The 24,207-nt window shown below is 39.8% G+C and overlaps 3 protein-coding genes across 3 annotated transcripts in view; 2 read left to right on the top strand and 1 right to left on the bottom strand.

The window, feature by feature from the left end:
• Positions 1-24,207, bottom strand: part of OR9Q1 (olfactory receptor family 9 subfamily Q member 1) — a 152,861-nt gene that overhangs the window by 48,448 nt on the left and 80,206 nt on the right. The window lies entirely within an intron of this gene.
• On the top strand, positions 7,595-16,377 carry OR9I1 (olfactory receptor family 9 subfamily I member 1). Its single transcript, XM_054662296.2, has 3 exons — positions 7,595-7,851; positions 8,486-8,687; positions 13,651-16,377. Exons 2-3 carry the CDS (start codon positions 8,551-8,553, stop codon positions 14,615-14,617), a joined length of 1,104 nt encoding a protein of 367 aa, XP_054518271.1. The 5' UTR covers positions 7,595-7,851; positions 8,486-8,550; the 3' UTR covers positions 14,618-16,377.
• LOC451204 (olfactory receptor 9I1-like) lies at positions 23,467-24,168 on the top strand. Its single transcript, XM_508443.5, has one exon. It carries the CDS (start codon positions 23,467-23,469, stop codon positions 24,166-24,168), a length of 702 nt encoding a protein of 233 aa, XP_508443.5.

Here is a 24,207-nt window from a genome sequence, read left to right as displayed (position 1 = left end):
TCTCTCTGATCTACTATGGCCATGCTCACCTTCAGCAGGACCAAAAGGTCCTTCCCCAGTCTGGAAGGCTAGGCTGAGCGCAGGTAGAATGTGGTGTCTAAGTGGGGCTTCGGAGGCCCAGAGAAATAGACATCTTCAGCACCTGTAGCTCACAGGCCTGGCATCCAGGGGAGCTGGATTAATAGGAGCTGGAGCTCTGCCCTATCCTAGACTGGATCCTTCACTCCAGGAAGGCAATTAGAAGACTGGGGCAAAGGGATTTGCCACTGACTGGGGTTTCTAATCAGCCCTAAGCTTCTAATTAGGCTTCTCCTATGCCCAGAGGAAAGAAATCTTCAGAAAAGGGCCTCTGCAAAGTTTGCTTTCTCAATTTCTCCTCACTCAACCTTCATCTTGTCTGGCGGCCTCCTCCATAATCCAACCTCACCCTGGGGATGAGGGAGATACCTCTGTGTTCTGCTCTTTGAGGAGCTGTCATCAACCCAAGGTGACCCTTTCTGACCAACCTCATTTACAGAGCCTGAGTGAAATGTGACTGTGTGAGGTCCCAGCAATCTGCTCACTCATTTATTCAGCTAATATTTAATTAACTATAGATAAAGTACCCAGAGCAATGTCTGGCACATCATATTTTTTCTATCTCTGTTTAACTCATTGAGTCTTTACAACAATCCTATAGGGTAGATACTATTTTTATTCTATGCCTCAACTGAGGAAACCAAGGCTCAGAAAGGTGAAGTAACCACTCATGGTCACACAGGTAGTAAGAAGAAGAGCTGAGACTGGAACTAGGGGAGGCTGGCTCCAGACTCCTTACTCTTAACCACTATCCTGTGTGGCCTAGTGTAATTTAGCTGATTGTAAATACAAATTATTTCATATAGAAAATTTGGACAATGTCAAAGTCTAAAAGAAGAAATTTAAACCACTGAACCATTCCAACAAGCACTGTTAACAGTTGGAGGAAATACACTAGAACAGAGTTATTTAAAACATAAGCTCTGCAAGTAGATTGCTCTACCTTGTGGATTTAAGTGAGTTATATCACTTCTGTATGCCCACCTCCTGGGATGGTCAGAAAGTTGAAGAAGATGATACATATAAAACACTCAGAACTGGACCTAGCATTCGGTTGGTGCAAAAGTAATTGCAGTTTTGCCACTATTAATACTATTAATATCCTTCCAGAATTTTCTACTCTAGGTATTTTTTTAAATTGAAATCAAAGTTTATATTGCATTTTTATACTGTTCCCTTGGGGTGAGTTAATAAGAAGAAAAATAACTGTTATAAAGTTTCTCAAGTGGGAGAGGCCTATAAGCCACCCCAATACCCTGAAAAGTATTGAGACTCCTCATTGGACAGCTCATGAGTGTTGGGGGCATTGAACACCATATTCTGAGACTCCATGCCCTGAAAGTCTAGGTGACCACAGGAAAAGAAAAAACTAACCCCCAATCTTGCCGTAACGCTGGTGAGATTTCCTTCTAACATACCACATGCTGTTGAACAAACTCAAGGGTAGTCAGAATGCTGAAAACTCTTAGGTAAAGGAGAAACTTCCACAAACGAAAAAATCTTTTATATATATAAAATTATATAAAATATTGTTATATAATGTTATAAATATTATATAAGACACTGTGATATACATCCTTCTAATCTTAACAGATAGGCAATTATGACACATTTAATTTAGAAGACTTATTAATAAAGATATATATATTTCTTATCCTTACATGTGATGGAGAAAATTTATATCCCAAAAAATGTATATTCCTCATCCTGCTATTTTGCTGTGTCTAACACTAACAGCCACCACTGATGACACAGTCCTGTCCACCAGGAAGACCCTTCAGTCCTTTACGGTGGTTTCCACACAGGCCGGCTCCCCACCCAGGCCAGCTGAGAATAATTTACATCCCTGAACCTTTGTGGAGGTCTGAGTTTGAATCCCCTACCTCAGGGGAAATTCCCCAGGTTGCTATGTAGATCAGTGGTCCTTCTGAGCTCTAGCCCTGCAGCATTTAAGAGCCAAAAGCACATGTGTGCACAGGGAGATGTTTATAGCATTCAAACTCCAGGCTCCTCACATCCAAAATATCCTACTGCACCTAAGTAATTTGGGTCACTTTGGTATTTTCAATTTTTTATTATGAAATAACAGTACCATGATTATAGATTTTTATAGATGTTAATAATTACATCCTTTATAGACATTAATAATCATGTCCTATTATAGACATTAATGATTTTACCCTAGGAGTAATTTCCTAGAAACAGAACAATGGGGGAAAAGGGCATTTTGTGTTTTTTTTTTGAGACAGTCTTACTCTGTCACCTGGGCTGGGGTGCAGTGGCGTGATCTCAGTTCACTGCAACCTCCTGGGTTCAAGCTATTCTCCCACTTAACCTTCCAACATAGCAGGCATGTACCACCACACCTGGCTAATTTTTCTTCTTGTGTTTTCTGTTTTTCTTTTTGGTAATTTTTTAGTAGAAATGGGGTTTCGCCATGTAGGCCAGGCTGGTCTCGAACTCCTAGCCTCAAGCAATCCATCCACCTTGGCCTCCCAAAGTGCTGGGATTACAGGCATAAGCCACCACACCCAGCCAGGAAAAGGGCGCTTTTATTTTTAAGGGCCTTCATGTGAATTAGCCAACTGACTTCAAGATGCTCCCCAGCACTCCAGTGTAGGAAGGGAACTGTTTGCCATCACTCCTGTTAATAATGAATATTATAATTTTCTTTCAAATATTTGATGATTATGTAGGCAAAAAGTATCTCATGACTACATTTTTTTTGTAATTTTTCCTGCCTACTATGTTAAATTTTTTCATATATTTAGCCATTTCTATTTCTTTGTAAATTCAGCACTCTTATATTTTGCCAGTTTTTCTATTGAAGTGTTTAACTTTTCTGATTGAATTGTAGAAACATTAAGGCTCTCTCCTCTCATTGTTTAACAAATATTTATTGAGTGCCTAGTGTAAACCGAGAGCTGTTCTAGGCCCTACAGATGCAGCAGTGAACAAGGCAGACTCGAGGAAGAGCATTAGGACAAATACCTAATGCATGCGGGGCTTAAAACCTATATGATGGGTTGATAGGTATGGCAAAGCACCATGGCACAGGTATACCTATGTAACAAACCTGCACATTCTGCATATGTATCCCAGAACTTAAAGTAAAACAAAAATAAAATAAACTCACCTGTATTTATATATACCAGGAAAAAATAAACAAAAAATAATTTGAAAAAAAACAGAAAAAAAAAGCCCTGCCCTCTTATAGCTTATATTCTAATAGGCAGCAACAGAGAGAGTCATGTTATAAAGAAATAGAGAAGGGTGCTGTGACAGAAACTATTTGGAGTAGCGACAGAGAAAGGGAACTTCTGGAGGTCAGAAGAGGTCTTGGTGATGGGGTATTTACACTGAGACCTGCATGAAAAGAAGACACAAGCGCACCTTCTCGAGTGAGTAGCATTTCAGGCAGAAGGAACAGTAAATCCAAAGGCTCTGAGGCCAGAATATGCTGGGGTCTCAAGAAACAGATAGAAGACCAGTAGGAGATCAAAACCAGAAGGAGGTTGGGGGTAGATCACAGATAATCATATAGGCCGCAGTAAAAATATCAGGTTTGAGTCTAAGTGCAATGGGAAGCCAATGGAAGATTTTTAATAGGGAACTTACAGAATCTGATGTAGGTTTTAAACAATTTCTCTTGATTCTATGAGAAAAATGGATTATAGAGAGGCAAGAGTAAAAGCAGGAAGACATTTAGGGGGCTATTGTGGGAGTGTCCAGAGATGAGGGACACCAGGAGAGGTAGTGCTAGTGTTCTACTTACACACACACACACACACACACACACACGAATTGCTCTGCCTGGCCCTTTGTGGTTGGTTTAATCGGACACTGTGGCAACCACCACCGTTGAGATGGTGGATGGGCCGTGGAGATGGTGGATCCACCTGGGTTCCTGAGATACTCTGATAAGCAAACCTGTAAGAGATATGTACCTGGAGCAAGAAATAAATGTGTGCTGTTTTAAAGCACTGAGATTTTTATGTTATTTAACAGTGCAGCATAACCAAGGATAACCTAGCTAAAATACCTGAATAGTGGGAAATGAAAAGAAACGAGTGAATTTAAGATGGTATGAAGTAAATCTAACAGGACATGCTTTACATATATGTCATAAATACCTTTTTAGTATTTGATTTGCCTTTTTTATGTGATGTTTTGACATGTGAAATTTTTAACATTTTTACAGACACATAAACTTTAGTATTATATTTGCTTTTTTATTTTTATGCAATGTTTTGACATATGGAATTTTTAACATTTTATGTAGACACATACATATGCCTTTATGCTAACTTTCTGTATTTTTAGGTTTAAAAAAGTACATTTCCACATTTTCTTTATCCATTCATCTTGTTGATGGGCACTTCCACAAAAATTTTTTTTTAATGTTAAGTAAATTTCCCACTCTGAGTGATGACAAAGTGACAAAGATTCACTTATATTTTCTTTATAATGCGATAGATCTGACATTTGTTTTGATATAAGCTGTGAGATACAGTTCAAACTTCTCAAATACGTAACCCGTCATTTCATTATCAATGATTCCATAAATATTTCTTTCTCCACTAATGCAAAATACCACCTTTATTATATACTAATTCCTCGTGGATACTTGGATTTGTTTCTCAGCTTTGCCATTTGTCCTACTGAAGTATCTACCAATTCTTACATCTGAAAAAGATTGCCTTAATTATTAAAGCTTTACAGTAAGCTTTTATATCAGGCAGGTTAATTGCTCTCTTCCTACTATTCTTCTTTTTTTTTTTTTTAGTTTTTCTTGGCTGTTTTCACCTGTTTACCCCTACTATTCTACTATAAATATTGAAATATTTTTTCTATTAATATATTATTTTTCTAACAAATCCTTACACAAAGATTATGAAAGTGACACCCTTTTCATAATATCTAGTGATAATCATTTTGACAGTTTGGTATACATTCTTCTAGATATTCCAGTGCCTATACAAACATACAAAACCATGAATACTTCAGAGTTAGTGTCAAAAATTTTTTTCAATTTAAATGGTAGAAAGCCAAATAAAATTGACTTAAAAATTAAAAAATGAAATTTGTTGATGTAACCAAAAACAGTTTATCTGGATAGCTCCAGGCAAGACTTGCTTCAGAAATTCAAATATCCTCAGGCTGCAGTCTTGGACATTGGGGTTTTCCAAAAGTCCAAACTTCATTAGACCTCAGTCTTCCTTTCTTCCTCTCTTAACTTCTCTCTGGGCTATTTTCACTCATTCAGTGGCATCAGAAGCCCCAGATATAAACACTCAAAATTCTATCAGGAAAAAAGAGCATCTTTAAGTATCCCAGTTAACAGATCAGTACACCCACCTGCAGCTGCTATGAGTATTGGCTGCTAAGAGCTCACAGCTCTCCTTCTCTGGAGAATTGCCATTAGCTAAGGGATCCACTTTTCCCAGAATGCCTGGGAAGTCACACCACTTGGAGGCAGCCCACAGTCAATGGATGGTTGGTGTGGGCTGCAAAAAGCCAAATCCCTTGTCTGGAGGCAGAACTAGGCCCATGGCATAATTCACATTCCAGAGTTACTCTAAGAATCAGGCCAAAGCTAGACTCCAGCTGAAACTACATCCTACATCTTTGCTTAGCTATTTCCTGTTTCATTCACTCCCTTACAGGTTTCTCCTTCAAGCACTCCCTCAGTGAGGCACTTGCCCAAAATTCTGTCCCAGGTCTTTTTTTAAGGAAGCTAACCTAAGATGCATCTCTTCCCAAAAGTCCAAACAGACGTTCTGGAGTGAGGCCGGGCACGGTGGCTCATGCCTGTAATCCCAGCACTTCTGGAGGCCGAGGCGGGCAGATCACTTGAGGTCAGGAGTTCAAGACCAGCCTGGCCAACATGGTGAAACTCCGTCTCTACTAAAAATACAAAAATAAGCTGGGCGTGGTGGCACATACCTGTAGTCCTAGCTACTAGGGAGGCAGAGGTGAGAGAATCGCTTGAACCCGGGAAGTGGAGTTGCAGTGAGCCAAGATCATGCCATTGCACTCCAGCCTGGGCGACAGAGCAAGACTCTGGCGAAATGCTTAACAATAACAATAACAATAACAATATTAAAGATAACAATAGTAATGATTATGTTATACATCAAAGCACTCTAGATCCCCCAATGTGTCAAAAGGAAGGAAGGTAATATCTACTGTATAGTCACCCCATTCTACAAGTTCCCCAGGGGATGTTGAATGGAATATTCTTATTACTGGCATATTCCTTCACCCTGTCCCAATTACCACTCTATCTTCTATACCATTCCAGGAAGTATTAGAATACACTACATATACTCTTACCACACAGTTATTTCAATAGATATTTAATTATAGGAAATAATAAATATTGTCCAAAAATGTATTGGAAGGTAGAATTTCTTGTGCTAACTGCCAGGAGTCCTGATCTGTGGCTGCCACCCTTCTTTGTAATATATTCTTGTATCAACTGGCATCTGGCATCTGCAATTATGAAAACCACCCTAGTTAGCCTGAATGCTTGCTAATTTTCAAAGGGTTTTTATCCCAGCCATGTTACTTAGAAGCAAACGGAGCACATGGCCTCTTTGAGATTTCTTCTGCTGGAAAAGCTCTGATCCTACAATAATAAGCCGATGAAAGCTTATAGGACACAGAGAGGTTCTACTGAATCAGGAACCAAGTTATTAGTAGGAAGAAAGATAGGTTCTCCAGGAACCCACAATCCAGCAGAGGAGATGAGACTATTCACTAAAGAATAACTATGAACACTGTAAGACAAGTGGAGTTCAGTGCCAAATTATGTGGTTCTAACAAAGAGATCATGGGTTTCAGAGATGAGGGAAGAGACAAGAGCTGGAGTGGTTAGAGAAAGTTGACCATGGAAACCCTGGAAATAGATCTTTAAGGAAGGTGAGCTGACAAGCTCCTCAGTATAGACATGAATGAAGTATGTTTAGACCACCCCAGACTCATACCCTTCTGAGCCAATAATCACTCTTCCTTGAAATTCTGAGCAGACAATGCAGCCAGGTTTCAGCCCCTGATATGGGACTTGACATCAGGACTAAGGATGAGTGCGTTGTAAAGAGAACTTTACCAGGAGTCCTAAGATCTGAGTTCCAGTCCTGATATTACCACTGAGTAACTTTGGGAATGGGGAGCCAGTGGCAAAGAAAAACCAAGTTCATTCCCAGCAGAGTCTGCAGTTGAGCTTTGAGACAAACAAGGCTTACCAGTTTTCATGAGCTCCCATAAGATTTGTTTTTATTCTCTCAGAAGTGTGCAGAAGCTGAGATAATGAGCCTCTGCTGAAGTGTGGTCTCCCTGACCGGGCCGGCTATTCTCTGGAGTCCCAGGGGCTGTCCCAGGTCCTGATTCATGATTCAAGGAAAACCACTGAGATCACTGCATCCCTCCCATAAAACTATCCCCAAAGGCAATTTAAATATCCCACTGGTTTGCTTAGTAAGAAGAAAACCTAAAGTCAGTCAGCTACATACATCTATTTGAGCAATCTTAGCTGCTTTCTACAAAATGCTTAAACAACCTTAGCTTAGCTTGACTACAAGGCCAAGATAAATCCAACTGAATTATTCCACCAGGTAATTAAGACTTAATTATTACCTTGGCTCTGAAGTAAGGTCCACACAAACTAGAGAAGGTGTAACTGGGCAGAGAATCTTGCCTTTGTCATCAGAAGTTGTCATCTGATAGGACCATGACCAGACTGGGATTTCAGCTCTTATGTGAAATATACAAGTAAGACTGGATCAGCTTTTTGGGGGGGAGGGGGGGGTGGGTAAGGGGGGAATCTACAGCTTTAATCTCTTTGGGCTTTTGTGTCACTAAGTAGATTTTAGAAAATATAAATAGTTTCATGTGGGAGGCGTGGTAGTAGACTGCAGAGCTTAGACAAGATATTTTCCTGTAAATGACTCTACTTTCTGTAATTATGCTGGAGTAGAATTAATCATATGTACTAGGACTCTGGCTTTGGAATAAGACAGACCTGGATTAGACTCCGGGCTTTTTCATTGACTAGTCATGTGACCTTGGACAAGGTACTTAACTATTCCGAGTCCTAGTCTCCTCCAGGACAAAATAATACCTTTTTTGCGGGATCATTGTATGAATTATATGAACTAATGTGTCTACAATGCATAGTATTGTGATCAGCACAGAGAAGATGTTCGATAAATGGTTGCCAGGATTAGGAAAAGCAGCACAGCGTGTTGATTCAACACTCCAACTCTGGGGTCAGAGAACCAGGGTTAGAATTTAAACATATTTTCTTTCTAGCTGTGAAACCTCAAGCAAAACATCTAATGTCTCTAAACCTTCATTTCCTCATCTGTAAAATAAAATATTTCTCTCTCATTATGTTATTGTCAAGTTGAAAGGAAATAAAAGCCTTTAAAGTGCTTAGCATCTACCTGACTTGGAGCAAGAGCTCAGTAAATGTTAACAACAATATTTCAAGACACTGATTTCAGTAAGGTGAGAAACATTAACATTGTTGAGCTCCTTCACCCTCCCCAAGGGACTCAATCTTTGGAGGAAAATGAAGAAGAGTATGGAGAACATCCCAAGTTAAAGTAAGTACAAGTGTTAGGGACCATCTCTTCTGTAAAGAGTTCCTCCTGAATTAGAGGAGTCTTTTTCCCTATCCCCTCCAGAGGTCACATATTCTTTTATGTCACATATTATAATTTAAATATATCACAAGTAATAATATCAACCTATAAATGTTCCTAGGCTTTCTTAAAAGGGTCACTGGCCATAAACCATTGCTTTCCCTTTCGTAAACTGTCCTGGGTTCAGGGAGTTGGTTGTTTCTCTCTACTCTTGGCCTCACCCAAGCTGATGGTACCCCAATCTCCTTCTTAAACAAGATCACACAAAACTGGGTGTCACCAGTCTGCTCCTAAAATTTTTCCTTCTGGGAAATATTTTGGAAATTGCCTGTCTGAAAAATAAGCAAGCTCTACCATATTAGATAAACATCCGTTCTATTTCAAGAATCGTTACTATATTCTCATTTTATTATTGAAAAAATTGAGGTTCCAATTGGTTGAGCAGTTTTCCAAGGGTATATCAAGAGGGATATGGTCCAACTAAGTCTCTCTCAAGTTATAAAGAAAGAAAAAGAAGAAAAAACATGGACCACAAAGAACTCCAACATCAATCTTTATACTTGATGCCCACAGAAGTTGAGTATTTGCCTAATGGTTTTAGAGAGGCGCTTTGATTTTAAAGGTTTGGGGCTTGGATCTGCATAAAGGGTCTTTCTCATGCCCTAAAAAGAGAACATGATAAGATGGAAAGAATACAGAATTTGGAATTAGAATGTCCTAGGTTCAAATGTCTGTTCTGTTCCTTCCTAGGTGTATAATAAGTTGGACAACCTTCTTAACTTCTCTGAACTCTGCTTTGTTCATCCATAAAATAGTCATAGCTATACCCAACTTGGAGGGCTTCAGGAAGGACTAGAGCTAATGTATGAAACAGGCCTTGTATGCATGTGCCACAAACTCAGTGTGATTGCATCTGCACCCCAACAATCTGCCACCTAATCTCTGGTCAGGAGCCTTGAACAATTGTGTCTCTAATCAGAGAGATCCCCAGGAATTAGCCATGAGATAGATGTAATATGACCTACAACAATTTCAGAAGTAGATACTGGAAAGGTGTTGAAATTAACCAAGTTATCTCATGATTTGAAGGTAAAAAAGCTCTGATTAACTGCAGGGAGATTTCTTTGTTTCCATAGATTATAAAGATATAGGAAAATGGAGGGAGACAACAAAACAAATTTATAGCTGAAAGCAGAGGATTTGCCATCAACTAACTCTTCTGCTTCTACTCTCACTTGGAGGTAATTTTAGACAAATTAGTCTCCCAAAGATTTAAATTCCTCATTGGTAAAAATAAGGTCATAATATCTGCTTAAAGGGCTGCTTTCAGAATTAAATAATATATGCAAAGCACTCACAGTCTCTAGTAGAACTGATAAGTAAAATATGTTATAAGCATACCAAGCAAGACCATAACAAAATCAGAAAAAAAAAAACAAAATTTACCACAATTACATAAACAAATCACAAAAATACGGTGTATGCTAAAAAATGAGATTTATGTCACAATATCATGTACACAAATTTTAAAACACACCACAGCCACTATATTTTAATATACATATATTTCTAAATAAATATGAAAAGAATAAACATAGAAGGATATGTATTTTGAATACACTAGAGTGCACACTTAAGAGGAACAGGGGAAGGAGTAAGAATGAGGCAGGACTAACAAAAATAATAAAATAAAATAACATGAAGAAGAGACTTGCCCTGACCAATGATGATGGTTTATCAGGAACTGAGGAGTAAAGGCCATTCAATTTTCTACCTAAGACCCCAAAATATTATGTTTCAGTAACTATAAATCACTTGAAATAGTGCCTGCATTGCTTTATATACTCAGTATTTAGTAGCTAAAGAGCCTAAATACCTAGACATATAAATCATGGATTGTGAGAAACAAAAGATTTAGTGGTCATATAACCTAGCTCTGCCATTTCATAGAATAGAAAGCGAAGTCCATGTTGAAGGGAAAATAAACGTTTGAAGTTTACTCAGCTAGTGAGTGCCTGTCATAGAGGTGACAACCACAGAGCTTGAACCATACCATGAAGGCCTTCCAAAGAAGCTGACTCGTCCCCAGACCCTGCTGCTGGAGCAAGGTGGATGGAATAGCCCTGGGACATGTTTGACGTGATCTGTCAATGTCTCTCTCCCACTAGGACCCTGATTAGAGCTGAAGTAAGCTCCAGACCCAAGAACAGCTACCATGAGCCCTTTCATGAAAGTGTGTGCTGCTTGTCTCTCTCTACCCATGTAGTGAATAAACCAGTCACAATGATTCTAGAGATAGGGCCTCATCACAAGTTCAAAACCTCTTCCTGGCAGGTCCCAGTGGAATTAGACCTTAGGTGAAAGGGAAGTAAAAAAAGGGATCCCATGGAAGCCAGAGGACCTGCCTGTTATCCCCAAGTCTGCAAACAGCTAATTATTTGACTTTTGGACAAGTCATTAACCTCTCTGTCAGTTGTCTCAATGCCAAAATAATGACAATATCAATCATGTCAACTTTACAGGGGTGTGGAGGCAATCACAGACATTTATGGATATAAAATGTATGAAAGAAGGTAGAAAGAGGTATTATGATGAGTTTTTACTACTATGGATTTTATCAAAAATAGCAATCCCCATGTTGCCACAGCAAAGAAAATTCCCAGTTGTGCTATATGGAAAAGAGTTTCTTAACAATCTAATTTCTATATTCATGGCTTCATCAAACATAGTTCTAGATTCAAGGACTCTGAATTGGCAGATTCCAACCTGAGGAAATTGGGGGTGTAAGATTAAGGAGGCCAGGCAAATGGTTCAAGGGGAGCAGTGTAGGATAATGGAATCTGGAGACTTGGGTGTGGATCCTGGCTCCTCTACATGTGGGTCAACGGATGGTTTCATTTCTCCAATCTCCATTTCTCAAACACAAACAAACTAATGTCACCTGTCCAGTAGGATTGTTGCCAGGTTTCTGGCAGGTCCTGGGAGAGTAGAGATGACTTTGGGAAAAAAAAGAGATGGGAACCTAGGCTTCCATGCACACTCTCCCAAGGAAGGCTTTAGTCATTTTAATGAGTATCCTGGATGGACTTGGAACATGGTATTATGCAGTATTACGAGGTGACTCAAATCTGTACCATACGGCAACAGGAAATCTTAGGAAATGCAAAATTTCCATGACTCAAATATAAAGCAAACTAAACATAATTATTTTAACCAATTTGGTAGATCAAAAGAAAGGAGCATTTATTTGACTTGATGTTTGAAAGATTCTCCCAGAAGCAGAAGTTTAATGACATTTCCTTTTCTGTGTATCCAATCACAATATTTAGTCTTTTTGTGTATGGCATGTACGTAGTCATAATAGAGAAACACAAATTACTGATAGTAGAATCAACCCGTAGTCAAAATATAGAGAATACTTAAATTAGCAAGCATTCTCATATGAATGGGATAAAAGACTGATTTTTTTGTTAAGGGGGTGGAAGGGAGAAGAGAGAAAAGAACAAGGGAATAATTTCTTCATCTTACTAAGTGAGGGTCAAATTTACTCAGTCAAAAAACAAGAATATATATATATATATATATATAGTATTGAAATAAAGATACAAATATATTACACAAAGATAGCAATATTAACAAAGTTCATGTGGGTTAAATGGATTATGTTTCAGTACAGAAAATCAATAGCTACCAACTAAAATTGATGATAATAGCAACAACAAAAGTAGCCAACATTATTTAGCTTTATGTGCTGGGTACTGATCTACACCTCTTACAGGTATTAACTTATTAATACTTAAAAGGCTACAAATTGAGTTCAGTGTATACTGCTCGGGTGATGGATATACCAAAAATCTCACAAATCACCACTAAAGAACTCATTCATGAACCAAATATCAACTGTTCCCCAAAAACCTATGAAAATAAAAAATAAAAACATATTCAAATTCAAAAAAAGATAATAAATTTTCTTTTCCTTAAAAAAATTAAAAGACCCCTATGACATAGGCATATTTTTCTATGTTACAAATAGGTGAATACATTATTTTATGAATGTATGAACTTTGATTTTGGACAATGTATGAACTCTACCCAACTTTGATTTTATGAAAAGTTGAGGCACAAAGGGGTTAGTTAACTTACCCAAGGTCATAAAAAGGTAGCAAGTCCACGAGTTTGAACATATTATTTATAATCATGATGTATAAGTAACTAAAAAATATAAAATGCAATATGTTGAAGATGATGGCCCCTGAGCTGGGGTGGTGATGATTAAAGTAGAAAGAAAGACTTTTTGTTATCAGCTAATACTATTCGACAAGGCAATTTTTTTACTGCCCATTGAATAATTATATAATAAGATGGAAAATATATCAATGTGTACTATAAGGGAATGGTGGGCAGGAAGAGCAGATTCATCAGTTCCAACTTGTGAAAGGCTTTCATAAGAAGAAGTGATTAAAATTGCTGTATCTAGAAGGGGTAAAACTAAGGCCAGTGTGTGAAAGGTACAGAAGGAGAAACCCTAGGTCCAAAAAGAGAATCAACAGGTGGAACTGTTTGCAGATGGAGGCTCATACGGCAACTGAGTGACCGTGTGGTGGGTATATGGTAAGTGAGACTCCAGCCCCAGATGGGATTGGAACAGATACTGTCTAGGTCTCTTCCAAACCTGAGAATTGTATGCCTCTTATCTTTACAGAAATTTCCAAATGTAAACTAGAATTAATTTGAATCAGAAATACCAGCTTAAGGCTCAGTTCCATAAAATGCAACAGATGCCCAAGGAAAATCAGCCGGTTTCAGAATTTCTTAAAAACAAACTCTACAAATAGATCCAGAATTAAAACCAAAACTTCCACCATAGAGGAAAAGATTCTGTCCTTCAATTCTGAGATTTTTTTTATTTCATTCTCATCCTCAGACCAACAGTCCACATTGTCTCCATGGCCAAGAATAATCTCACCACAGTAACTGAATTCATTCTCATGGGCTTTATGGACCACCCCAAATTGGAGATTCCCCTCTTTCTGGTGTTTCTGAGTTTCTACCTAGTCACCCTTCTTGGGAATGTGGGGATGATTATGTTAATCCAAGTAGATGTCAAACTCTACACCCCAATGTACTTCTTCCTGAGCCACCTCTCCCTGCTGGATGCCTGTTACACCTCAGTCATCACCCCTCAGATCCTAGCCACATTGGCCACAGGCAAAACGGTCATCTCCTACGGCCACTGTGCTGCCCAGTTCTTTTTATTCACCATCTGTGCAGGCACAGAGTGCTTCCTGCTGGCAGTGATGGCCTATGATCGCTATGCTGCCATTCGCAACCCACTGCTCTATACCGTGGCCATGAATCCCAGGCTCTGCTGGAGCCTGGTGGTAGGAGCCTATGTCTGTGGGGTGTCAGGAGCCATCCTGCGTACCACGTGCACCTTCACCCTCTCCTTCTGTAAGGACAATCAAATAAACTTCTTCTTCTGTGACCTCCCACCCCTGCTGAAGCTTGCCTGCAGTGACACAGCAAACATCGAGATTGTCATCATCTTCTTTGGCAATTTTGTGATTTTGGCCAATGCCTCAGTCATCCTGATTTCCTATCTGCTCATCATCAAGACCATTTTGAAAGTGAAGTCTTCAGGTGGCAGGGCCAAGACTTTCTCCACATGTGCCTCTCACATCACTGCTGTGGCCCTTTTCTTTGGAGCCCTTATCTTCATGTATCTGCAAAGTGGCTCAGGCAAATCTCTGGAGGAAGACAAAGTCGTGTCTGTCTTCTATACAGTGGTCATCCCCATGCTGAACCCTCTGATCTACAGCTTAAGAAACAAAGATGTAAAAGACGCCTTCAGAAAGGTTGCTAGGAGACTCCAGGTGTCCCTGAGTGTGTAGATCTAAGTAAGAGGAATTCTTGTTTTAGTCCACTTTCTTCCCATATGAATATATCCTAATAGGCACCATTACTATATGCAACCTATACCCACAAACAGAGAAGATAGAAGATAGGTACCACCAGGCACACAGGAAAAACTACAATTGTGGTGAAATTAGTTTCTAGCAATTCCATGTTCTTTCTTCTTGTCCCCTTCTTCCACTTTCAATCCATTCCTTAGCACTGGGCAATCTCTTAATATTCTCTAATGTCACAACTTATAGAATCTCAGATCCCAGGAGTCTTGAGTTTATTTCATTCCAACCCAATACTCTCTGAACTCATGCCTGGGCTTGCCATCCTTTCCCTCTTGTTTTTGCTCCCATCAATCCCACTTTTATCTCTGTGTCAAAGATTATATCTGGGGACCTCTGTGAATTGCACAAATTGGCCTTTTTTCCTTTTAATATGAAGGACTGATCACCTCACTAAGCAGGGAGTATTGTATAAGGAAAAACTCAGTCTCCAACTGGCCAAGGGAAGGAAGTTTGAGAAATGAACTTCTCTCTTCAGAAGAGACTTGTGTCACCCGCTTAGAGTGTCTTCCTTCTTGCTCAGGCCAGAACAATAGAACTTGAAATTTTCCTTATCACTTGGTACCTTACTGGTTTTGTTGTTCCTTTTTTTTTAATGTTACTTTGGTATCTTCAAGATGAAATGAACCATCCTACCTTTGGGAATGTCTCCTCAAGCTCTCTCACTTCTGAAGGCCATGGTACATTGCTTCTCCTCCTCACCCTATTGCGTGTCTCAGGAACAGTTCTCTCCTACCAAGCAACCCATTTCCAGGAAGAGCAAATCAGAGAGCACCAACGGATAAATAGAAAGACAACTGAACCCCATATTACCTTCTCTAATGAAGATCTGGTGAGAGGGGAAGTAATCATGACTCCTGTACCAGACTGTAAAACCCTTGAGAACAGAATGTTTTCTTCACTGTTGAGTCCAAAGCCTTTTGAAAGAATTTGTATGGTACATGCTTGTTCCTATTTGAGCCTTCTGGCAACTCTATGGCAAATGGGAAAAACATAGTTTAATGTAAAATTCCCATTTTGCAATTAAGGAAGTACTTCCTCATGAGTCAAAGAGTACTCGGAGTATACAGCAGTAGACAAGGGATGGAGTCAGGCTTGAATCAGAATCCTGATTCCACCACTGATTTATTATGAGACTTTGGGTAAATGATTTAATTTTGCAGACCTAAAACAAGTATAACAATTCCCAATTCAAGAGGATATTGTAAAAATTAAATAAAATGATGAATAAGAAATAGCCAAGCACTAATCAGATGTTCAATATAGATTGCTCTCTTATCTTCTCTTCCCTTTCCCTCACTTTCTGATGTCAACCCTGGACCCTTGCTAGAATTTAATGGCCACTGACAAAAGCAAAATAGATCACCAACCAATGATGGTAAAAGTCAATGAAAGCAATGAACTGAGGAAGATGTATAACTCAATCCTTTGCACCAAGGAATAAAACAAACGAGTACTTACCTGGAAAGGTGGAGTGCATGTATCTATATCCCACGTAGTCAAGAATAATAAAAGGATGTATTTGTAAGTGAATATGTTATTTTATGAATATATGAACTCCTCTACCCAGCTTTGATTTTATGAAAAGTTGATCCTCATTGCCTCTCCATATGGGAACAACAATTTTATTAAAATAGTTCACCAAATATCTTGTAGTTGACTGATTCAGAAATAAGCACCTGACCCATGTTGAGCTAATAAAAATTTTCCATCAACATTGTGAAGCTGAACATGTAAAAGAGATTCAGAATAGAAAACCAGGTTGACCAAGGTGAAGAATATCCAAATAGCTACTAAATGTATGAAGAGCTGCTTATTCTCATTAGGAAATGAGAATAATAAGCATCATTCTCGTAAGAATTTTATCAGGAAATGCACACTTAAAACCATAATAAGTTCACTAAGTTAGCAAGAATTTAAAACTATGATACCACTGTGTTGACAAGGATACGAAAAATGAGTAGTATAAATGGGTTTAACAACTTTATAAAACAATTTGGCAATCCTTTAGAAATAAAAAATATATAACCAGTGACCCAGCTATTCCAGTGGCCTAGCTATACACACTGGAGAAACTCTTGCCCATGCACACTAGGATATGGGTACAGAATGTTCATGAAGCATTGTTGTAATAGCACAAAACTCAAAACACTTTCCTTTGGTTTTTCTTTCTTCTGGCCTGGGGAATGAATGTGATGGCTGGAGCCCTGGCAGCTATTGTGGACCATAAGTTGACCTTAAAGATGAAAGCAATGCATAGAAAACAGCAGAGCAGGGAAAAAGAGAAGCCTAAGTCCCTGATGACATTTTTAATCCACCCTATGGGCCCTGGGCTGCCTATCCTCGGGCTTCTTTTATGTGAGAAGGAAACATTCATCTTATTAAAGAAAGTAATTAGAAACAATATAATTTTTAAAATAGGCTAAACAAAGTCACAATATAGGGATATATACACATATGACAAAGCTTTAAATCACACAAGTAAATGGTTATAACCACAGCCAAGATATAGAAGCAAGAGGAGTTGTGAAAGGGGAGAACTTCATAGGAACTTCTGGAGAGAGGAAGCATTCTATTTATCTTTGTCTGATAGCAATTGCCTGAGTATTTGTTTTTAAAGATTTTTATTAAACTGTATTCATTTTAAGGTACTTCTTTGTATATGTATTATATTTCATTTAAAAATACAAACAGATATGCAGACCCCCACTGCACCCCTAAACTAGCATGGAAGCCTGAGTCATGGGTTCGACGCCCATGTCAGACAGTGGCATACACCCCTCTTTCCTTGGCAACAACATAGTGGGATTCAAGGGAAGTTAGGAGACTCCTCCTCAGTTATGGCTTTTCCCTGCTCTGTTGTTTTGACTGATTTTCCACCATTAAAGCAGCCTTCCTTTTCTTTATTTTTAATTGACAAAAACTGTACGCACCTGTGGTGTACAACATCATGCTTTGATATATGTATGCACTGTAGAACTACTAAATCCAGCTAATTATTAATAACATGCATATACCAGATGAGTGCTTGGCTACATCTTATTCATTTTATTTAATTTGTACAATATCCTCTTGAATTAGGAATTGCTTTATTTGCTTTAGATCTGAGAAATTAAATTATTTACCCAAAGTCTCACAATAAGTAACATTTTTGTTATTGCAAGTAAATTAGCTTGATTTAGCAGTTCTACAGTTCATACGTATATCAATACATATGTTATTGTTAATTACGATAAATATTTTTGTGGTGAGAATATTTAAAACTACTCTCTTAGCTATTTTCAAGTTTCAATTCTCAAAGCAGCTTTTCTTTATGTCAAAGTTAAATATCCTGTACAACTGAACGCTTATCCCAGGGAATATTTAGAAGGCAGGTGATTAAACGGAAGAATGCCTGGTGCTTAAGGCTCCGCACAGAATAGTATGGACAGGTAAGCCATGTGGAAAGGCAAGCCTATGAGGAGTTCAGCCAGGCTTCCTAGAATCCAGGCTAATAGATGAGACCAACCTGCTCAAACCCATTGCAGCCGAAAGTCCCAGTTTCCTCCTCCTGACTGCCTTCACCACCCCTCTGACCATCCCACACAACCTCTAGCTGGCATTGGAGAAGCTGTGTGACCTCAAGCAAGACATACAACACAACCCCCCTGGGTCTGCTTCCTCATCTGTAATGTGTCAAAGTATTAAGCCACAATTAATTTTGCACCAATCTAATAGATCTGGATCATCTCATTTCTTTCTAACTCTGAAGGAAGTGGCATGAAGGTGACAGTGCTCATTCCCCAAAGAGCAACAGAGAAGCATGGGAAAGTATATCATTCAGGGTCTGCCACTTACCCTCCTGAGCCTTTTCATCCCCAGACCCAATGTTTGCCTACCTAGATGAAGAGAAAGGAGGATTTAATATCCCTGCAGTCAGCTCTAACTGAAGGTAACAGGCTTCTCCCAGAAGTTGGAAGCCCTGTCATACTCACTAATTTATGGTTTGCAGGCAAGACTGGGCTCACACAACCCCCACTAAGGGCAGGTAAATCATCACAGTGACTTGCAGAGAAAAGGAGAGAGTCTCTCTTTCATTTATCATTATCAATTTCGGACATAAGCATCATCTTAGGTGATGTAGACAAAATGATAAAACCACCCAAGGATACAATTGGATCAGAAAACTCAGTGATTCAGAAACAAGATGGTCTTAATTGGGTTGTTTGGGAAAGAAGGCAAAACAGCTGGGCACCTGGAGGACCTATGAGGTCCAAGGCTCTGAATTTTACCCAGCAATGCTGTGTAAAACTAGGCGTACTGTCGGCCCTGCTACCTGCTGGGGTGTGTTCAAAGGTGGGTTTCTAGCATATGCATAAAATTGGCCAGAAGAAGATTTGGTGATTGCATTTTTTGTGGGTTTCAGATTCTCACAGCAGCAATCTCATTCTCCTTGGACCTGCTCAGAAACAGAAGAAATATTAACAGTGCTTCACAGAAGCTCCTCACAGGAGCACAAGGACCAGCTCTTTCCCTATGAGGTAATGTAAATTCTATAATTATATTATGCTTGGAAATAAAATACATTCCAGAGACTATTCAATGTGCTTTCCAATTTTTGAACATAATTTAAACATTATCTGTGTGACCTTTTAGATAAGTTATTTATCTTCCCCAGCCTTCAGTTCTGTCTTCCATAAAACAGGCACAGAAAGGTACACTTTGCAGAGGCTATAATCAGGAACAAATATGTCAAGTGCAGGGGACAATAGTTGGCATAGAGTTATATTATTACCCCCCTATACAACACCATCACCAACTGCTCAAAGCATGAACTGCGAATGAGCTAGCCAGCTCTGAGTAGGTTGTCCCCACTGGTGATATTTGTAAGAAAGCTATTTGCAACAAGAACCTTTTGAGAAGATAATGTGGAAATGGTTGTTAGAGGAAGAGAGAGTACAATGAGGGGGGTAATGAGTTGGGAAGTGTCTCCTAGCCTCTGAGTATACTGGCTGTCCTGCAGCAGTCCTCCCACCCCCATGGTCCCATCCTGGACTTGTTAGTTCTGGTTTGTACTTTCATGAATCTGTTGCCTTTCCTGAGGCACCAAATGGGACACTAGTGTTGAGGTCCCATCAAGATTGATTTGGGAGGGAATGTTTTCTGACTTACTGGGTGAAAGTCACTTCTCTGGACTTCATTGTTCTCTTTTGCAAAATGAAGAAAATATAGTAGACCAGGTGCATTAAAATTTTCTTTAACAGTACAGCCCTGCTTCTAAGCAAAATGAAATGAAGCACCTCATTGTTTATAAGAATTCTGAGGCTGAAATGGCAGCACCCACCTGCTGAGCCTTCCCTTCACATCCCACTGCTGTGTCTCCTTGAGACAGCTCTTCCAGAGCTGAGGCTGAGGAACATAGCTAGAAAACCACAGAACCACATCACCAAGGTCCTTTCCAACTCTAGGGTTCTGTGTGTCCATAAGTCCTGGGTCTCTGAGGGTGATCGTGGGTATTTTCAACAAGTGTTGAGAGGAGAATAGTGAGCCACCACTACCAGTGTGTCAGGATTTGCTGAGCCCACTCTGACAGCCATGTGCACAATGAGTGATCTCTAAACACTGGAAAAACAAGTCACTCAGATGCTTGCCTGACATAATGCCACATCCAAATGTAGGGCAACAGATATATATGGGCACAGAAACTAACGGATAAGCTTGGGGTTTCCAGGAATGTTCTTATTGTGTAGGTTTTCCCATTGAGAAAATCATTGACGTTCATGGTTGAGACATTGCAAGTTGTAGCTACCACTCTCCAGGAGAAAGCTGACAGATGAATGCATCCCTCTAGGCAAAAGAGGTCAATCAGAGAGAGTATGACAGCATCTATTCTCAGGCTGCATAAACAAAGTTATGCAAGTCCAACGGGACATGTCCAGGGCTGGACTAAAAGGTATGGCCCTTCTAGGAAAAAAAGGTACTGTGGTTGGCCAATCATAACAACATAAATCCTAATAGGTAGTGAGACATAGCTATCAGTTTGTAAAGCATATGATTATTTAGAAATCTGAATCTGTGGTTTATTTAGTTCCCATATTGAATCACTTAAAGTAATCTTCTAAGCGCCTCAAAGAAACATATTTATAATCTTTTTTTTTTTTTTGGAGACGAAGTCTCACTCTGTCACCTAGGCTAGAGGGCAGTGGTGTGGCCTCAGCTCACTGCAACCTCCACCTCCCGGGTTCAAGAAATTCTCCTGCCTCAGCCTCCCAAGTAATTGGGATTACAAGCACAGGCCACCACACCTGGCTAATTTTTTGTGTGTGTTTTTAGTAGAGACAGAGTTTCACCATGGTGGCCAGGCTGGTCTCAAACTCCTGACCTCAGGTGATCCACCTGCCTCTGCCTCCAAAAGTGCTGGGATTACAGGCATGAGCCACCACACCTGGCCCATATTTATAATCTTATGATTCAGAGACAGACACAGCAGAAACAGTCCTGGAAGATCATCTAGTCAAGCATGTCCTGAAGCATAGATTACCTACCTCAAAATTTCCATGCCCACCCCCCCAAAAAGGACTCTGTGGCTAAATAATCATGTAAAATGCTACCTCAAGAAGAGTTATTAAGTCATAGAATAGGATAGTAGATTGGAGTGAGAATTCAAGATGTCTATACTAGAAAGTTCCAAAATGAGTCATGGTCACAATAAGGACAAGTCCAGAAGAGATGCCATTGTGTCAGCCCCAACTGCAACCCAGGCTGAAGGCATGAGCCATGTTTTGTGTCATATATGGTCCCTTTGAACACAGTAGAGAGTTAATATGTAGGATGGCTACATACCTTCAACGTTCTAATTTATGTACTGGCCACTCCAAAAAAGCAGCTGGATAAATCAAAATCTCTTTTGAAGAGATTTGAATTAAGAAACCCTGAAATAATTTTTCTATTTCAACAGAACTAAAGGCGATGGACCTCCATGAGGTGATGAGCCACAGCAATGTATAAGTCAAATTCATGAGAAAGCAGAGAAGGTTTTAAAACAATAGGAAACGCCTTTGACAGAGGATTAGAAAGGAGCAGACAGTTAAAGCACAGAATAATCACAGTAAAAGCAGTGCTCTGGAGTAAAGATGCATAAACTCCTGCTCTTAAGGTCCTGAGCATCTCCTTAAATTCAGTACTCTAGGACTCCCTTCCATTCTCAGTTTCCATTAGACCCACCTCCATTAGGCTAAAGGAGGTGGGAGCAATAGGTGAAACCAGGGTTGTCCTTGCCCATGCTAACACTAATCAGTAGATTTTATATGCATCAATTTCCACACATTAGTGGAGTTGTTAATTATTAGGAATTTGGTGAATCTGGTATTCTTTCCAAGTCTGGAATACCAGAACTTTGGGTTTGCCTCATGAGCCATGAAATCCCTAGGCTCAAAATCAGCAGGCAGCCCTGAAGGATTCTGTGGAAGTTCTGTGACTGGTAGGACCCCATATTTCACAAACAAGTCCCTAAACCTGAATCCAGCCAGCCTCCCAGTGAGTCTTGCAATTGCTGATGGAGGAGACTCCACCCACTCTCCAGGGACTTCATCCTGGAGATCACAGTCCAGAACAATCAGTAGCTGACAAAGGAACTTCCACTACCAGAAAGGGAAGAATCAGCCTGATTTCTATAGAAAACTGATTTTACCAAACACTATGAACCCTTTCCATGAACTACCTCTAGAGTACAGAGGTAACAATTAAAGTAGAAGGCGTACTGTCAAGAAGGACCAGTGTAGGATAGCAAAACAAGAAATGTCTTGCTGTTATGACACAATGGTTTAAATCTTGGCTTCAGCACTTGCAATTTATTCTTTGACAAGTCACCTTAACTTCCTGAACCTCAGATAATTCATTTCAAGAGTGAAACTCATAAGAGCTATTCCAGGATTATTGGGAGGAATCACTAAATTAATGTGGAAATGTCTAACACAGAATAAAGGCTCCATAAACCTAATGGTTTCACAGAATCACTGTCTTTCATGGTCCCTCAAGAAAAGAAACTCAAGGCAGGTGATGACATAGTTCATAGGAGAGCAAAAATAGATTACAAAAGTACTCACAAGGAATTGTTGGGATAACTGGGAATGTTTGACTTGGAGAAGAAGAAACTATATAAAAGTGGGCATTACCACTATTTGTCTTAGAAGAGAGTTGGTTTTACCCAACACACAGAGCCAAGCATAATACTAATGTGTAGGAGGTATAGAAAGAGCAATCTAGCTTGCTCAACAAGTAGATTTTCCAAAGGCAGAGTGGACAGAAAGCCTCCATCACATAAAGAGCTCTGCCACTGACAACCCTGGAGGCACAATTCACATGACATCTGTATGAATGGCCCTGCCTGGAGTCATGCAGCCACAGCCTAAGAAGCCACACAGAGGCAGCCCTCATGCACACCTGAGCTAGATAACAATTTGGGGAGATTATTCTAGCACAGAGGGACCCCATATTGGTCCCTTCCAGTCTTGATGGTCTAACATTCTCTGGTCTTAAAGAAAACATCCCAGACAATAAGCAAGTGAATTTGAAGAAAAACTGCACCAAGGTCCAATTTCAGGTGGTATGCAGAAAGAGATAAAAGCTCTCCATAGTAACTGCCAGTTGTGGACTCCAGATGGTAAATACTTTTTTTCTCTCTGAGCAGAGGCTGGGACATTTACTTAACATCTGACGCTGAAGAAAGCAAAGACCTTTAGTTCTGGAATCTCAATTTCATTATCTTCTTCAGGTGAACCAGCTATATTGAGCCTATGGCCAAAAGAAATCTCAGCACTGTGACAGAGTTCATTCTTGTAGTCTTCACAGATCACCCTGAACTGGCAGTTCCACTCTTCCTAGTGTTTCTCAGCTTCTATCTTGTCACTTTTCTGGGGAATGGGGGGATGATCATTCTAATCCAAGTGGATGCCCAACTCCACACCCCCATGTACTTCTTCCTGAGCCACCTTGCTTTCCTGGATGCCTGCTGTGCCTCAGTAATCACCCCTCAGATTCTGGCCACACTGGCCACAGACAAGATAGTTATCTCCTATGGCTGCCGTGCTGTGCAGTTCTCTTTCTTCACCATCTGTGCAGGCACAGAGTGTTACCTGCTGTCAGTGATGGCCTATGACTGCTTTGTTGCCATTAGCAATCCACTGCACTATAACATGACCATGACTCCAGGTACCTGCAGGGTCTTTTTGGCCAGTGCCTTCATCTGTGGGGTGTCAGGGGCCATTTTGCATACCATGTGCACCTTCACCCTCTCCTTCTGTTGTGACAATCAGATCAACTTCTTCTTCTGTGACCTCTCACCCCTGCTGAAGCTCGCCTGCAGTAGCATGACACAAACTGAGATTGTCATTCTCCTTTGTGCAAAATGCATGTTCCTAGCCAATGTCATGGTTATCCTGATCTCCTACATGCTCATTATCAGAGCCATTTTGAGGGTGAAGTTGGCAGGTGGGTAAGCCAAGACCTTCTCCACCTGCACCTCCCATCTCACCACT

The sequence above is a fragment of the Pan troglodytes genome, chromosome 9, assembly GCF_028858775.2.
Source record: "Pan troglodytes isolate AG18354 chromosome 9, NHGRI_mPanTro3-v2.0_pri, whole genome shotgun sequence".
NCBI classification, from domain to species: domain Eukaryota; kingdom Metazoa; phylum Chordata; class Mammalia; order Primates; family Hominidae; genus Pan; species Pan troglodytes.
Note: the sequence above shows the minus strand (reverse complement) of the source record. Positions and strands in the feature narration are given on the sequence as shown.

Bases quoted from the DNA above. Each gene is read 5' to 3' on its own strand.
- OR9I1 (XM_054662296.2), top strand. From the start codon at position 8,551: ATGTTAACAACAATATTTCAAGACACTGATTTCAGTAAGGTGAGAAAC. The intron at 8,688-13,650 runs GTAAGTACAAGT...TCTCATCCTCAG, and splicing joins GGAGAACATCCCAAGTTAAA to ACCAACAGTCCACATTGTCT.
- LOC451204 (XM_508443.5), top strand. From the start codon at position 23,467: ATGGCCAAAAGAAATCTCAGCACTGTGACAGAGTTCATTCTTGTAGTC.